This window comes from Argentina silus, assembly GCF_951799395.1.
Source record: "Argentina silus genome assembly, chromosome: 4".
Classification (NCBI taxonomy): Eukaryota; Metazoa; Chordata; class Actinopteri; order Argentiniformes; family Argentinidae; genus Argentina; species Argentina silus.
Genome location: NC_139658.1, coordinates 1,442,895 through 1,458,842, shown reverse-complemented (window position 1 = coordinate 1,458,842; position 15,948 = coordinate 1,442,895). Strand labels below are relative to the sequence as shown.

At 42.7% G+C, this 15,948-nt stretch overlaps 1 protein-coding gene across 4 annotated transcripts in view; it reads right to left on the bottom strand.

Annotated features, from left to right (window-relative positions):
- LOC310803499 (semaphorin-3F-like) overlaps positions 1 to 13,369 on the bottom strand; it is a 56,360-nt gene extending 42,991 nt beyond the window's left edge. For all 4 annotated transcript variants that reach the window (XM_083668293.1, XM_083668292.1, XM_083668295.1 and 1 more), the window contains exons 1-2: positions 13,015 to 13,369; positions 10,209 to 10,361 (exon numbers count right to left, since the gene is read on the bottom strand). In XM_083668293.1, the coding sequence (XP_083524419.1) occupies positions 10,209 to 10,320 (112 nt within the window). In that variant the 5' untranslated portion in view covers positions 10,321 to 10,361; positions 13,015 to 13,369. The remainder of the gene's footprint in view (positions 1 to 10,208; positions 10,362 to 13,014) is intronic.
- Positions 13,370 to 15,948: the final 2,579 nt, after the last annotated feature.

Here is a 15,948-nt window from a genome sequence, read left to right as displayed (position 1 = left end):
TTAAATACGGTCACTGAGAAACACAGAGTAAAGTGGCAATAAAGTATTCATTAACCCCCCATTCAAAGGGTAAGCGGGGAAACAAGCAGCTGAGTTAAGAAGTCAAACAGGGACTTAACATAGTAAACCCCCTCCAGTTTCTAGATTTGTAAAACAATGAGAAGCTTTTGCTGAGCTCAGTTTTGCAGTGTATCTTGTTCATGAAGGGAGGTCAGAGAATCGACAGAGAGAGCTCAGCGGCCAGTGCAAATAACAATGAAAAAGCCAGGGGTTCAGAACTGTACTGAATGATTTAACAGAGTGCATTACGTCACTTCATTGCCAAACAGTTTCAAAAACATTTCCCCTCACACCCATAATCCACAAATATGTCAAATTGCAACACACAGCTCAGTGTTGACATGGCAATATGCCAGCCAGGGGGGGAGAGTGTAAACAATCCCAGCACCACATTATGTCTATCCTGGGACCTCATTTTTCACCTAAATTCAAAACTGCTGTCTAACCTTGCATCTCCAAAACAGTGCTCTCTGGCTCCAGGCTAAAGAATGTATAGGCTGCACAGAGAGAGGCCTGTGGGATGCTGTGCTGGGCATTCATTGACAAAAAAGGCCTGATGCCAGTATGACGCCCACCCCCAGGTCTCCCAGAATGTGAATGAACTTCTGTGAATGGAAGGCAAACCTACACAAACGCCCCTGTGGCTATAGAGGCCTTCAGGACCTTCACAGGGGGAACAGTGTGTGGGCGACACCAAACAACAACAACAACAATGCATGCCGGGGTCCCCCTTTTCACACCCTCGCCCAATGGAGAGGAGGCACCACCGCAGGGGGGCTTTGGAAAGATAGGGCAAAAACAAAAACACAGCAGTGGGGGCTGAGAGCAAGGCCCTGGCCAAGCCTCACATAACAATTAACACCTACTCCACCAACATGCATGAGGCAGCAATGGCAAAACAAAAAAATCAGCATTTCAAAAACGCCACACCACAAAGGCATCAAAGCGTATGCATCGTATTATGCCTGAGTGCTCTTGTGGTTCGTACTCATCACATTGTGTCTACCTAATGGCTTCATTTCCCCTTCTCCAAAGAGGGATATGATAAATGACGACAACTGACCAGTTGAAGTGGTGTGGTGGAGGCGGGAAGAAAAGGCACAAGGAGAGAACTAGTGGGAGGAATGCTGATAGCAATTTAATCTGCATGTGAAAAATATGCTTGGCCGGATCAGAAGCCTTCCCCTGAAAATGATACAATTACATATTTTCCATATTGCAGCTATTTGTCTACATACTTTGCCTGCCTTGGGAAACACTTTGACTTGCCTTTTAATTTATGGTAGCCCATGACCGCTAGCTGCTAGGTTGCATTATACACATACATTTGGTACACATGTCGTGTGGAGTTTACCATTTTAACAGTCAGGTTACTCCTGAGGTCAAACTCAGCTGAACCCACTTGGTTGAGGTCTAAACTCTGCTCTCTCCCTCTCTCATAACTCAGCTGGGTGACTACATGCTGGTCCCAGTCTGAGCACAGAGACACCTCAGTAACAGAATCTCACACTGACAGAGGGTGAGAAATGATGGTGCTGAGAGTGTCCTTGACCTCCCCAACCAGGGTCAGGCCCTCCAACCTGACCTTTCTGAGGATCTCCCACATAGCTGACCTCTCGGGAGAAAGGATATGCGTGTCAAGGGGCTGCCATCATACACCCGAGGTCCATCATACCCCATGTTACACCTGAGATACAAGCCACAAACCTAAATCAATGGATAATCGAGCTGGACTAATCTTCTGAGGAAATAATCGTTAACCCTCATCATGTTCCTCATCGGGCTGAGAGAGGCACGTTTTAGATTTAGCCAGTTAGGCCTGCTAACTGGTAAATATATCAGACTGCTGTTCCAACCAAGAGCAATACATGACTATGACTCTTCTCATCCAGAAATGAACCCAGAGATAGATTCCCTGAGGGAACCCCAAAAAGAGTAATATTTCATAACAACCGCTACATATTCATCACACAAGTATTGCTCACTTACTGCCACTTCACATCTTAAAATACATACTTTTTTCCCGTTCATTACCCCCTCGCCTTCATGTCCCTATGCTCAGTACAGCAGTACAGTAAGTGTGACCCTGGCCTCTTGATCTAAGTGAGCACTTGGATGCTGTCACGTACCATTCTGGTAATGAGCGGCTGACAAGCTTTGGAGCCATGTTCTCTCAGTCTCTGGATCCAAGAGACAAAGGAGCACTATAAGGTCACGGCTCAGTCAAGCTGCACTTGATTGCTGGCTGAGTCACAGCGTGGCACTCTCTTTCTCTCTTTCTGATCGCTGACTGAGTCATTCATAATCATCATTTACTTTTCATTGTGACAAAATAGTACATACTGATTTTATTTCCCCTACTGCAGTTACCACTTATGTATGCTCCCTCTCTGTGTAGAGGCCAAGTAGCCCTCCGAACTTAAGGTGTGTCTATGCACACGTCACACATCAGCATCTAATCCGTCTAGACTTTTAACTCTACCTGACGCCTTAATCTGCCACAGAGGCAACATAACATCTAAGAATACACCGTGTTCAGAACAGTTACTGAGCAGCGGGGAGACGGGACAAAGCCAGGCGGCTCCCAAGACCTGTTTATCCAGTAGGTACTAATGCTCTGTTTTCGCTGGTGAGAAAAGCCACCAAATCCCACAGGAAGTCTCAATTATGCCACCTAGAAAAGAGTGACCTTGGAGGGTGAAACCCTATGGGGTGTGTTGTAAACTCACTGCTCCAGTTTAGCCTGAACAGCCTGTTTGGAAAGGTCAGTTCTGGGAAATCTAAATACTCCATCAATGTCTAGAACATTTTGTCGGACAAATGGAGACAAACTTATTTGAGACTATCCAAGCTTCAGATACAGGTTGAACCTTATGCTTGTTTATTGAGTAGCAACACACAGTTCTCTCAATCTGAAGGAATTCCTATCCTATCCAATGGGAGTTAGGATTAACTAAGCTTCCAGCCTGCATGAAACTACAGAAGAGGGTCTCCACTGAAAACAGCCATGGTACCCATTATGATTAAAGAAAACAATGAAGCACAGTCCTACAGTACAATCCATTTTGCAACATGTGCCATCATTTACCCTTCAAAATGTCCATACATGTTTCTCTGTAAAACACAGTGTAGTCTTAGTAATATCAAAGGCTAACATATGTTCTGGTCTGCTTTTAATTACCAGTCTGGTTCTCCTTTTCTGTCTCTATTTGAATGTGTGCACATTTTTAAATAAAAAACAAATGGGTCCAGGCCCTGCTGGTGGGGAAAAAGTGATTCATAGTATCTGGATGATTTGGATGGTATTTTCCAGTATGGAAAGGCGAGGGGCAACAGATGCAACAACATGGCCGTGAAAGAGGAGACAGACGGACAACGTTGGCTATGTCTTTTTGGGGAGGATCTCAGTTTCAATCGAGGCGAGGCTCTGACAGAATCAGTAACCAGACCCAGGCGGATGTCCACAGGTGAAAGTCTGACCACAGAGGGAACACCACACTCTCTCAACAACTCTTTTCCTGTGTATGCTAAAAGAGAGTACCACTGCCACTCCAGGAATGCCAAACACTCCGCTCCATGTGCATTTATTGCCATTCCCTTGTCAATGGAGGAGAGAGAAGAGAGGAGTGAGGGAGTGGGAGAGGGAGAGAGGGCACTGCACCAGGAAACTGTGCACCCAAGACGACAAGGGCTATATTTAGATGACACGCTGTCACCTTCAGTTTCCCTCCCCAGAATAATATGCGATGCGGTCTGAGAGTTAGGGTCCCTGCCGAAAACAGAGGGGATTGGACCTGTGTAGTCTCCTGTGCCTCCAGGGAATCTGTTTACACACTTACTCACACACATACACACACACACACACACACACACACACACACACACACACACACACACACACACACACACACATACACATACACACATACACACACACACACACACACACACACCATGAAACAGAGAGTAGGAGAAACATTATCAGTATCTACAGTACCATCCAGCTACTGAGCTCAGATGTGTAAGAAATTGCTAACTCCAACCGAATTCCAAGGAGAATCCTTCCCAACCAGGGGAATCGGCCATCTGGACGTCTGGTGGGCATGCCGTAAAACCTAGCGGCCACTCGTGGTAACGTAATTTTCACTTGTAGTTCTGCCCAAAATTCCTGGAGTTTAACAGTAGCACTATGCCAGCCAGCCAGCTGCGGAAAACAGCCTTTCAGAGCTTCCATACTCAAGGAAAATAAACTGAATGTTTCATTAACCAAAGATTTTTATATATATTCAAATTGCTAACGATAGGATATGAAGATAAAATTATATGACAAGGGTGATGCTTAATTCGCACAACAGCGCCATTTGCTGGTGGGGCCGGGCCCAACTGGCCCTGAATGACTAAATGCCATTGATTGTTCCCAACCGTAGCTCTGCATCAAAAGTGAAGACCACCCAAGTGGATTTTGATCCATATATTTTTTAAGCCTCATGGCCACATGGCATGAGGCACATGTGAAATGAGGTTCCAGGCCAGCCTGCTAGACACCCTCCACTACAATGACGGCAATTCATGGACAAGTCGTAAAAATGCCTGTGTGCATTTAACAACCAAACTCATGAAGAGGAGTGAGCAGAACAGATATTCCTGCACCAGCGGCATCAGAATAAAATGGGAGGGCTACAGTAATGATGGGTGGCTGACACAGATATGAAATGACATTGTGACTGCTGTGCTGTACCTCCACACATTACCAATCTGGAATCACGCACCTCTCTAACACACCACCTGAGTGGGCATCGCATAAGGGTAATGCGATGCCCCTAATCCTAATCCTGCCCTCTACAGGATGCTGCTCTGGCACTGGGTCCAGCAGATTTACACATAGTTTGGGTTAATTACTAAGCCAGAGAGAGCTACTGTTGGTATGCCTCCCACACACTAAGTGGAGGGTACTCACGCCATCCTTCCCTCCCCTCCACTCCCTCCTGTAGGCTATGGTAGGTCATGTGGAACACAGTGGAGGATTAACAGTGTTTTTGGAACACAGATGCTCCAGCTACACCTCGCAGCAGTCTCTAAGTGCTTAACACACACACTCTCTTACACACACACACACACACACACACACACACACACACACACACAGACACAGACACAGACACACACACACACACACACACACACACACACACACACACACACACACACACACACACACAGACTGTTAACTGTACTGTACAGGCACAAAATGCTTTTAAGACACCAGGAGGTTTGTGTGTGTGTGTGTGTGTGTGTGTGTGTGTGTGTGTGTGTGTGTGTGTGTGTGTGTGTGTGTGTGTGTTAATGTGACACTCAAGAGTAGATCATAATTCCAAAACCACAAACCAGAGAGAAGGCCAAGTCCAGGCTGCGTTTCCACTTAGCCACCACCAGCACCCAGCGGCCTCTGTTCAATGGTTAACCACTGCATTACAAATGAGCGCTGTATGCCTGTTAGTGTAGAACAGCGTTTCACACTAAATATAGCTGCTGTGGGGAGAAACTGAGGTCTGAGTCATGGCCAAAGTAATAGTGTTTTTTTCAATGCTTTGTCAGTCATTACCTCTCCACCACAGGAATAGGCACCCAGGCTTGCTAACAGTAATTAGAGAATACAGCCAAATGTTTGATACAGAATACTAGGCCAGTGGTTTAATGGGTTAAGTATCTCTTGTGGTTCAAGAGTGGAGCACCATGACCCCAGTCAGTGTTGAGTTGTGGCTGTGCATGACTGCTTGAGGTGTCATGCATATCAGGGAACAGAGAGAGACAGGGAGAGACAGGTATGCGCTGGAAGCTGTCCAGGGGAGCTACCAGAGATGGATCGCCTTGAGTACAGTAGATCACATTGCTTTAACCTACACAGCCAGTTGGCCCCTTTTTTCCCCTGATCTTCTGAGGACATTTAATTGTCACACTTCAAACAGTCAGCAGCAGTGATATAATCAATACCCAACAGCAGTAACATGCTGTCATGTATAATCAGGTCAGCGGTGATAACAGAGAGTTTAGGATAAGAGAATTCTGTCCTCTAATGTATTCCTCTCTGAGCTGAGGAGGGAGGTAGTGAACACTGGGCCTATTGTGTGCCTGGCTCTAATAATGGCTTAAACATTGACTAATGTCAATGAGAGGGCATCGTTGGGAGATCAGCTGGAGGCTTCATAAACAGGAAAACACGTATTTGTTAAAGCACAGATGGACAAACAGTGCTAAGCTGCTTTTTTTCACACTTTAACATTTAACCCTCCCCTTTTATTGTTTCCGTTTCCCAGGCATCAAAGGAGAAAAACACTGGTGAATAATAACATCTCGGGCACATTACTACTGTAGCTTCAAGGGCACATGGATTCCTAAGGGCAGGGCGTTTAACCCTGAAGGGGAGTTTCTAGCCCCAGCCGGTACCCAAAATAGACAAAGTCTTGAGCTGGAGAGTAAATATAGAAGTTGCTGCTATTCCTTACGGGGAGGATGCAGAGGAGAAGTGTGAATGAAAGAAGAGGGCAGTGTACTGTAGCTTCCTCCTGATGCCACCTACAGTACACTGCCAGTGCTGTGGCCGACCGTGGTGGTAACATTAACCCACATCCCTGCTCCTTCCAGTGGATTTGGCCTTGTATGCCAGTGGGGGGAGTAATCTGATGTGATGTCATGACATTTAAAGGGGCTTTTCTGTGCATTCCCACAATGATCCATAATTCCATGGGCTACACTGGTGAACAGCTGTTTAAAATGTTATTAACTCTAAGAAAAGGTGATAGGCAGACCGTGGGTAACAGAGAGCACTGGAGATGGTGCAAGAGAGGACTACGTCTCCTATATAGCTAGTCTTGGTCCAGATACGATATTGACTCTTAACCCTGTGCCTTTGTTTATTCGTAATGAATGTTTACTTGCTGCCTCTTTATCTTATCAGACATATGTAAAGAGCTGGAGGCTCAGGGCCTCTCAATAGGCAGTAATTGCTTTCAACTCACACTTTGTCGCTTAACAAATAGAAACAGCATATGCAACGGCTTTCCAATCAAATTGAATAATAGAAAATATGATGTATTATTTGAGAAAAATTAGTGGTTGTTTTTTGCAGGGTTTATGTGTGGTAATAGCGGAAAGAGCCATAAGCATGGATTTAGATAGGAATCTCCTTGAATACATGAACTCAAATATGTCAGAGGGAGAATATGGGCCAACAACAGCAAGGTTACATTTAGCTACGATTCAGAGGAATTCATATCAAAACATATTGGCTAAAACTTACTTGGAGCAATGCCTAGCAGTGCATTTGTTCATTGAAATGATTTGTCATTCTCCACGGGTATTTTCAAGATGTGATATAGGAGGGGTAATCTGAAAAACGACACAGATAAATCTGTTGGATTTACAAGGTACCCGTACATGTAAACAATTACTTAGCAGCATCACACAGAACACTGTATTCTGTCACACAATCCTTTTGCATGGTAATTCATTGGCTTCCACTTCAATGGTGGTAAGCTTTACAAAATGTGTTGGCTTAGTGTTAGTTTCTCCAATAAAAAACAATCTGGAGTTGCCTTTACACTCAACATCACATACTGTACATATAGAACTGTGTGCTTGTGGTTGTCGAGTTCAAACACTATAGAAATGAATATTTTATCTTGGCATAGGAGCACAATTAGGTATAGGGAAGAATTCCAAAATACCACTACAAAACTGCACTGGCACCAAACTCACCTTTGATCTTATAATACTGTCATGGGGAGAGGGCTCAAACGAATGTTTTTTTTTCCAGGTTGAGTCTGACTTCTGAAAGACAGGAGGGAGCAGACATTCCCCTCTTGGGGTTTGCTGGCGACATTGGTCTTGTCTGAACTACCCCCTTGCAATTGATTATCTATGGTGACTCACTATGCTCTCCCTCCTCTTTTTATGCTACAATTAGGTTGGCCATTTAAGGGTCGCCAGGTATTGATTACACAGATACCTATTAGCTGTCTAAACTAAAGCAGACTTCATACCTCCTGCTATCTACGTCCTTTCCCTCACTGTGATCAGTGCACAAGACGGTGATAAGCCTGATCGAAGTCTACTCTCAAGGCTATTACCTCATCCTCTTGATAGCTACACAGGGGAGTTAACAACTACAAAATCCTCACTATTGTGGTTAATATCAACCAAATGAAAACTCCAAAACATACAGTATGCAACGATTTCCAATTAATGTATTATCTTGGAGACATAAGAATGCTACAAAATTAAATCTGTCCCACATCTGTCGTACATTTCATGGACATTCAGTAGACCTGACCCTTCATGATAGATGGCATCCCCCTGGGAAACATTTCACTGACACACAAAACAAGGGGAAGGAAAAAAACAATTAAGAGGTTCTTGATTTACAGTTATGGCTCAATAGTATATGGTATATTTTAATATGGGTTACTTTTAATGTGATACAGCACCTTTATAATGATAATCATCTAAGCAAAACATGTTTGCAGTGTCAAAGCTCATAGCCACAACCTCTTAGAGCGTGTAAAGACTTCTAAGTATGTCTTGAGGAAAATGTTTAAACCTTTTTGCCAACAATCTAGTAACCATGGTCCATAAAAATAATCAGCTACGTTGCAGGCCAATGCTAAATGTATCCCTCCATCTTAAGTGAGGAATGAAAATACTATAAAACAATGAGGAAAGTGCAGCTAGTTTGCCAAGAAAAGGTTAACATGGGACTCAAAACCAATTAAAACGGTGAATCACAATATTGAAGGGGGAAAAGGTTTCCTCCAGAGCTTTGGAGAAAAGCAGAATCAATAGACTGTGAAATGTATCTTGACTGGGGAAGAAAACAACCAGGTAAGCAAGAGAGCCAGGTTTCCCACCCTGGTTGTCAGCTAAACAATATTGCTATAGTATGCTTGTTCCAAGATGATTAAAACTAATTTGGCCACAATTTCAAACACGAAAAAAATGCTTACCAAGTGAGTCCATTCTTAGAAAAGCAAGTCATACAAAAAATAACAACCTTGTTTACAGAGTTCAGTATACAATCCATACAATGAAGATATCAAAGTAGGGAACTGGGTAAATTATATTTGAAGAAAAAAAAAGTATGAAAGAAATGCTGAGCTCTGGATATATGCTCAGTGATGTGTTAAATCTGTCTTGATTAAAGAGGGGAAAAGCCTTTAATAGTGAACTGTGCCAGGCCACTTAATTAAGTCAACTTGTGCTGTGGAGCCCCTGGGAAATGGGAAGCAAAGCAAACGGGGGCATTGCTCAGTCCCTTTGCTTTGCTCCAGCTGCTAATCGCAGGCTTGATCTTAGAGCAGGACAGACCTTGGGGACGTTTCTCTGCTTGGCTGATCCAGGCAATTTGCTCTTGGTAATACCCACTCCCTCCAAACCCCATAAACCCCCCAATCCCTGTCCCACCTCTGCAACCAGTGTCCCTCCGCAACCAGACCCCAATCTGATAATGACCGTGATAGTGTTATTACATCCTATAATACTACAGGCAATTTTTGTTTGACACCTATGACTAGTATTACAATTATTTTCTAATATATATATAAAATCTAATCAGGTTTTGTTGTATCTCAAACACACCTTATTTTCAGGATTCTCTAACGGGGAGAAATGGGTTCGCCAAATTAGGTTCACCTCAATTAGTGCTTTTTTCTGTCTTTATTTATGTTTTTAATTATTCTTACAATGTACCCAAGTGAAAGCAGCTGCTGAGCATTACCATGCCAGGATGTTTAAGGGGGTCTCTAGGACGACTCTGCGGTGTAACATGAGAGTCTGACTATGCTGTAAGTTCTCCTCTCAAACCTAGAGCGCTTATCAAAGCCACAATCAACCCATTTATCTAATCATCAAATCAGCAGTCACACACACACACACACACACACACACACACACACACACACACACACACACACAGCGCAGAGTGGCAGAAAATAGCAATTCTTCAAACGAGGACACCCAAGAGAGGATGAGAGACTTAGAGTTTAGTATAGGCGTTCCAATCACACACTGTATACTGTACCACCCTCCCCAAACCCTGAACATACAGTAAAGAGGTGTGGCAGGAAGAGAAATAAACTTAAATGCTTGACTCTTACCTTTGAAGGAGATGAAGACGCGGGGTGCGGCATGGGGGTCGATTTGAGAGCCCACTGCCCAGCCAGCCAGTGCCAGGAGGGTGTGGACCGTCCACAGACCGTCCAGCAGCATGGTGAACAAACCTCCAGTCACAGAGCAAGGATCACAGAACACTGGAGGACACAAGGGACAGACAGTGAGGAGCAATTCTCACAACACTACATAGGAAACTTCAAAAGCCAAAAGATGTGTTATACGCTATGAGAGTCTCTGTGAGAGTAGAATTCTGTCAAAACAATATGCCAAACCAATAGCAGTCTTCGTGAGAGATGTTTTCATGCACTGTGAACTTCCACAACACAACACTGACGTTTAGGGATTACATCCAGATTTTTTGAAAGCTTTAGAAAACATAAACCATTGGAAAGTGGAGAGAATCCAACCATTTAGCTTTATAAACAATTCCAAGTCACATTTGACTGTGTGACAAAATGCTGAGAGGATCAAGCTGGTCTCTGTCATTGTTCTCTGGTGGAAGCAGCCTTTCTTTTACAGGAACACCAAACACATTCCTCTTTCATGACGGACAATTTATGTGCACTACTCTGTAATTACGGAGTTACCTAACCTAAGGTTCTACCTTGTCTTCACATTATTCTGTGAGAAAAGAAACACCTTGTCACTGATGTAATCTCACTTTTACAACAAAAGCATAATTGAGGTTCCAGACAATCATACTGAGTCTTGCCAGGACAACTAGAGTTGTTGACTGAAACAGCCATAACATTGCGATCTAATTTGGTCATGGAGCCACAATCAGGCATCAACCAGCAATAAGCTCTGGACAGCCAAACCCCAATGAACACTATGTGAGAATGAGCCTTGCTTTCACAGTGCAGTACATATGATCAGCATAAAGTATGGATCTCTGGTGTTGAGGTATGGCTCACCTCACAGGCTCATGGAATCTCTACTAACCTTTAAACTATCTCCCGATTTTTAGGATTGCCAAAAGGCTAGGCTACTACTTCCCTGAGAGGTGGTGTATTTCACTTCACTAAGGGGCAAGACTGCCACCCACAGTAATAACAGTAAGAGATGTCTATGTATTCCATAAACCCAGGGTGCTCTGGCTAACCCCTTTCAATTCCCAGAGGACGAGAGGAGCATCAGATGTATCCTGGATTACTGACTAAATCTAAGCCACTTTGAATGCACACTGTAAAGAGCAACCTCACCACATACACTGACTCCACAAGAGTAGTAGAGCCAAAGCCACACAGTACAGAGGAGATCCTCAAACCAAACTGTCTGATTTGGGTGGGTATAACCAGCTGTTCAAACCTCAACTATTTGTAGGCAATTTGTTAACTGTCCAGCTGTTTATTTAGAGTGAGGGGCCGATTCTTTTACACAAGCAAATGAAACTAAACAACTGACCATTTACAAATTACACACACACACACACACACACACACACACACACACACACACACACACACACACACACTTTCTTTCATGTACATTGTAATGGAATTATGGTTACACCAAAACCCATTCTTGTTATTTCTTGTAGAAAGTGAAGTGCAGCAAGTGTATATTATGCACAGTTAGGGTCAGTAGAATTACCTCTCATCATCAGATTGTGCACATTAACATACACATCATATAGACCAAATCCAGTCTTTCACAACCGTATTTAGCATTACATGTTTTTGCCCTAAACATTGAATGTAAGAATCAATATCGTTAATTAGAGGTGAGATAGGCTAATTAACTCTTCTGTTTTGGACAACATGTAGCTTAGCCTAGACTACAAACTTGACTTATCGAGTAAGTCAAGACAATCGCCACATGTTGAGCATGATTTACAGGTTGCAAGGCAGTAAAAACCACCATTAAATCTTGCTTTAAGCCACTAACCCTCCTCACTTGGTCCAGTTCTGCTTGTAAATTCAGCGGGCTATAGGGATCGTGTTCAAAAGGCTTCGTATTTTGTGCGCAATGACCCCTAATATCCGAGGAGAGAGGAATGCTTTTTTATGTGTAAAATGATTGCATACATTCTGATGGAGACGGCATTGAATCATTTGTATGCTCCTACATCAGATGCAAATAATTATCCGATTTTGTGATAGCCTATAGTATGGTCGTCGTTTTTGTCATAGAATAATAAAAATAAACATACTGCAACATGAACGGGAATAATATCTGATTAATTATCCTGACAACTTGAGACAATGGTTTTATGCATCATTTCACCTGTCAAATATCATTCGCCTCGCGTATTGATTTTTAATGTACTGAACAAATCTGTCACAACACACTTTTGTGAGAAATCACATCAACACATATTTGATCAATTCATAATGCTTAATCACAGTCATAGCCACAGAGGGAGCAAAGCAACTAAACATTTTGGTGGGAACTGTTAAAGAGAGCACAGAATCAATACTATAAACCAGAGCAAAACTATTCTTGGGAAATTCTGTGATTGCTAAGTTTTGTTAATATAAAATATCCAAATCGCCAAATAGCGCACATTGTTAGATTCAAAATAATAGCCTAATATTTGTAATGATTCGAATATTTTTCGTAGGTCCCATCAAGTAAACGTTCAACAGTTGTTAAGTATACCTAAAGATAGAACGAATTATCTTTTGTCAAAGTTTTTTAGAGGCGAAAACTACAGTGCCAACGGACAGAGAAAGGTCAGTATGGCATAGCCTTTCCCTCCACGGTATTTATAAGGTGAAGTGCGGCGTGCGCAAATAAACCAGGCCTATCTGTACATGGACAAATGTTTTGATAACCAATTACACTTACCTCTATATTGCTACTCTCCGCAAATAACTTTGAGTCCAACCTTACAAGTCATCGAAGAAGCAACAAATTCCACGAAATCGTTATGTTTTCGTCTCGAAGTGAAAATGTATAAGATTCCGGTGCCGTTGCAGGACAGTTTTTATCTTAAGGCACACCTGAGCGCGGTGTGTTTACTGGCCGTCACAGTGTGCATGAGGTGCAGCTCAAACAAAAATGTTGACCAAATCAATCTGGTGTCGATTCAAAGACAAGACGATGTGGGCAAGCACAGTATGACAGCTCCCTAAAACAGACGATTTGAAGTATTCCTCCTGGTCTGAAAATTGTCTAAGCACGCAGCCAACGGCGCTTGAGAAAGTGTATGCGCTTCTGACTGTTGGGGAAACGCGCTGGCAGGTGGATGCAATGCCCCCAATGTGCGTTAAACACACCCACGGGGCGGGAAGTACCTTGCTGCCGCCGCCCATTCATCCCGCCTCTGAGTAGGCAGATAGAGTTGGCCAATCCCAGGCATTTGTAAATAATGAGTTATAACTGTTACTGAGTTATAAACAATCTATAAATTGGTAATTGATCGCTATAAACTGCTTACAAACCATAAAACCCGCTAAAGTGTTACCAGGTATCTTACCTCACTTCTCAAGCATAAATATTGTTGCATTGCACCTAGACTGCAGTATAAGATCTCTGAGTCAAGACGAGGACTTGCTGATATAAGAGTTGATCTTAAATTGTATTTACAAGTCTTACTAAACTATGAAGGAATTGAGTCACTTGCTGGAACATACTGTATAGTAAATGTACCTGACTGACAACTATAAAATCTTGGTTTTGACAACTGCCTTTTTGTCCTGTGAACATGTTCTTTGATGTTGGAATGCAGGTGTGGTGCATGGACAAAAATGAAGACAGACAGTCACTAACTACATGGTAGGAAGGAACACACCTACTCATACATCAACAAGAAAATGAGTGCAGTTGCAGGTACTGTAATTGGTCATTGTAATGCTGTATTAAACCTGTATAGGTAGCATTATCTAACACAAAATATTGATAAATTGCTCCTATTACTACAGTACTGATAAAAACAAAGAACAATCACATTCAAAAGCTAGCTCAATAAATCAAGTATTCTACACCCACCTTTGAAAGGCTTTGTTCAGATGATAGTAATAGCACCAGTTTGTACATCTGAGACTTCCTCACTTACTGTATGTGACCCATTGATGTCCCTGTAATGCTGAGATCTGAACTTTCCAATGTTACAGAACACTTCTGGTGACTGCACTAAGGTTGAAAGAGAGTCACTCAATACAAATCCCTTGCACCTCCTGAATACAGTACATGAAAGATGTTGTAAGTGGACTGACTAAAGTTGTCCTCCACCAATCTTTTTCTATCCATGCGAACTCCGACTCACACTATTGAAGGGGTGTTTGTTTGCTGCCTGTATTTCCATATCCCATCTCTCTGATAGCAGCCAGCAACCTGCCATCTGCCATCCTCACATGAAGTGTGGAGGGCAAAGAAATAGACAACAGGATTTGGCTGAGAGGTATATGTTATGTGCTCTAGATATGCCTCTGGATTTCTAGGGCTTGTTAATGTAGGCTACAGATAGTTGGAGGCTATGTAGGCTACTGACTGTCTGTTTTTCTGTCTCCCAGAGTCTTTAATAGGGACTTGGAGATCACAGTATACTAACAGACTTGCACAAGTAGGGCATACAGGTACATTTGACCTTTTAGCCCATTCACATCATTCCATGTTTTTATCCCTGTAATGCCATGGAACCATTTCTGCACTGTATCTGAGGACAAAGGACACTATGACATGTGCAATGAACCTAATTTAAATCGTTACAAATGTCAAGAATTACATTGTGTTATCTTTTTTATATACTATGATAATTTGAATAACAATGTGTCAGTGGGCGACTAAGGTAATTCGTTTTACAGCATAGGGAAAATTGCCATTAAAATAGTTAATTTCCCTTTCCATTCAAACAGATAGGACTCTCTTCATTGACTTATTGCTTAAACGGACTTGTTAATTCACATAAAGAGAATTAAGCATTTTTTCACCATATTTCTAATGAAATTCTTTTCACTCTCTTTTCCTACATACACTCTCTTCGTTATTCAATCTCGCTATTTAAATGGCATACATAACTTTCACCATCAAGCCCCCAGTGAGTTGAAGAAAGTTAGCTACTGTAGACGTCGGTATTGAATCAATGGGAGTAAAAAGGAACTGTCCTTCTCAAGTTCACACACATACAAAACCCTGACATTCACTCTGTAGTCCTCAATCTCCATTCTGACCCTCCATAAAGGTCCTTTTACAAAGCAACTTGGCAGAGGTCAAATGGAAGAGATCACTGATGAATCCAAGCTGACTTCTTCCTCTTCAGGCAGGGCCTGACAAGTTATCTATTCAGTAAGGGCAGAATGAATTTGCTGGCTGAGATCAGAAGCGGGCTCATAAAAGTCCCTCAAAGCCATCGCTACATTCCTCACTCCATCCATCCCACTGAAAGAAAAAACCTTGAGGTGTCAGAACTAGTTTCACATTGTGCATTTTCTGCTTGATCAAAATCCAAGATGAGTTGTGCACTTTTTTAGCCAAGAGGACTTTTGTTTTGAATTGGGCCTGAACTATAATATTTAGGATAAAATCTTGCCAGCACAAGATTTAATGATGCTGTTGACATCTATCTAAGTGGTGTATGACATTGTTTTTAGTGTTCTGCAGAATACATTGCATTCCTAATGTAGTATACAGTACCTGCTTAGGGGCTCTGCCTGCAGGGTGTGATGGATTGCAAGCATTGGAAAGTTACACTGCGTGGCTCCTTCTGGGTCAGTCACATTGTTTCATCGTCCCATTGTGTAGAGTAGGGGTGGCTGGTGGAGGGAAAAATTGGAGGACGGG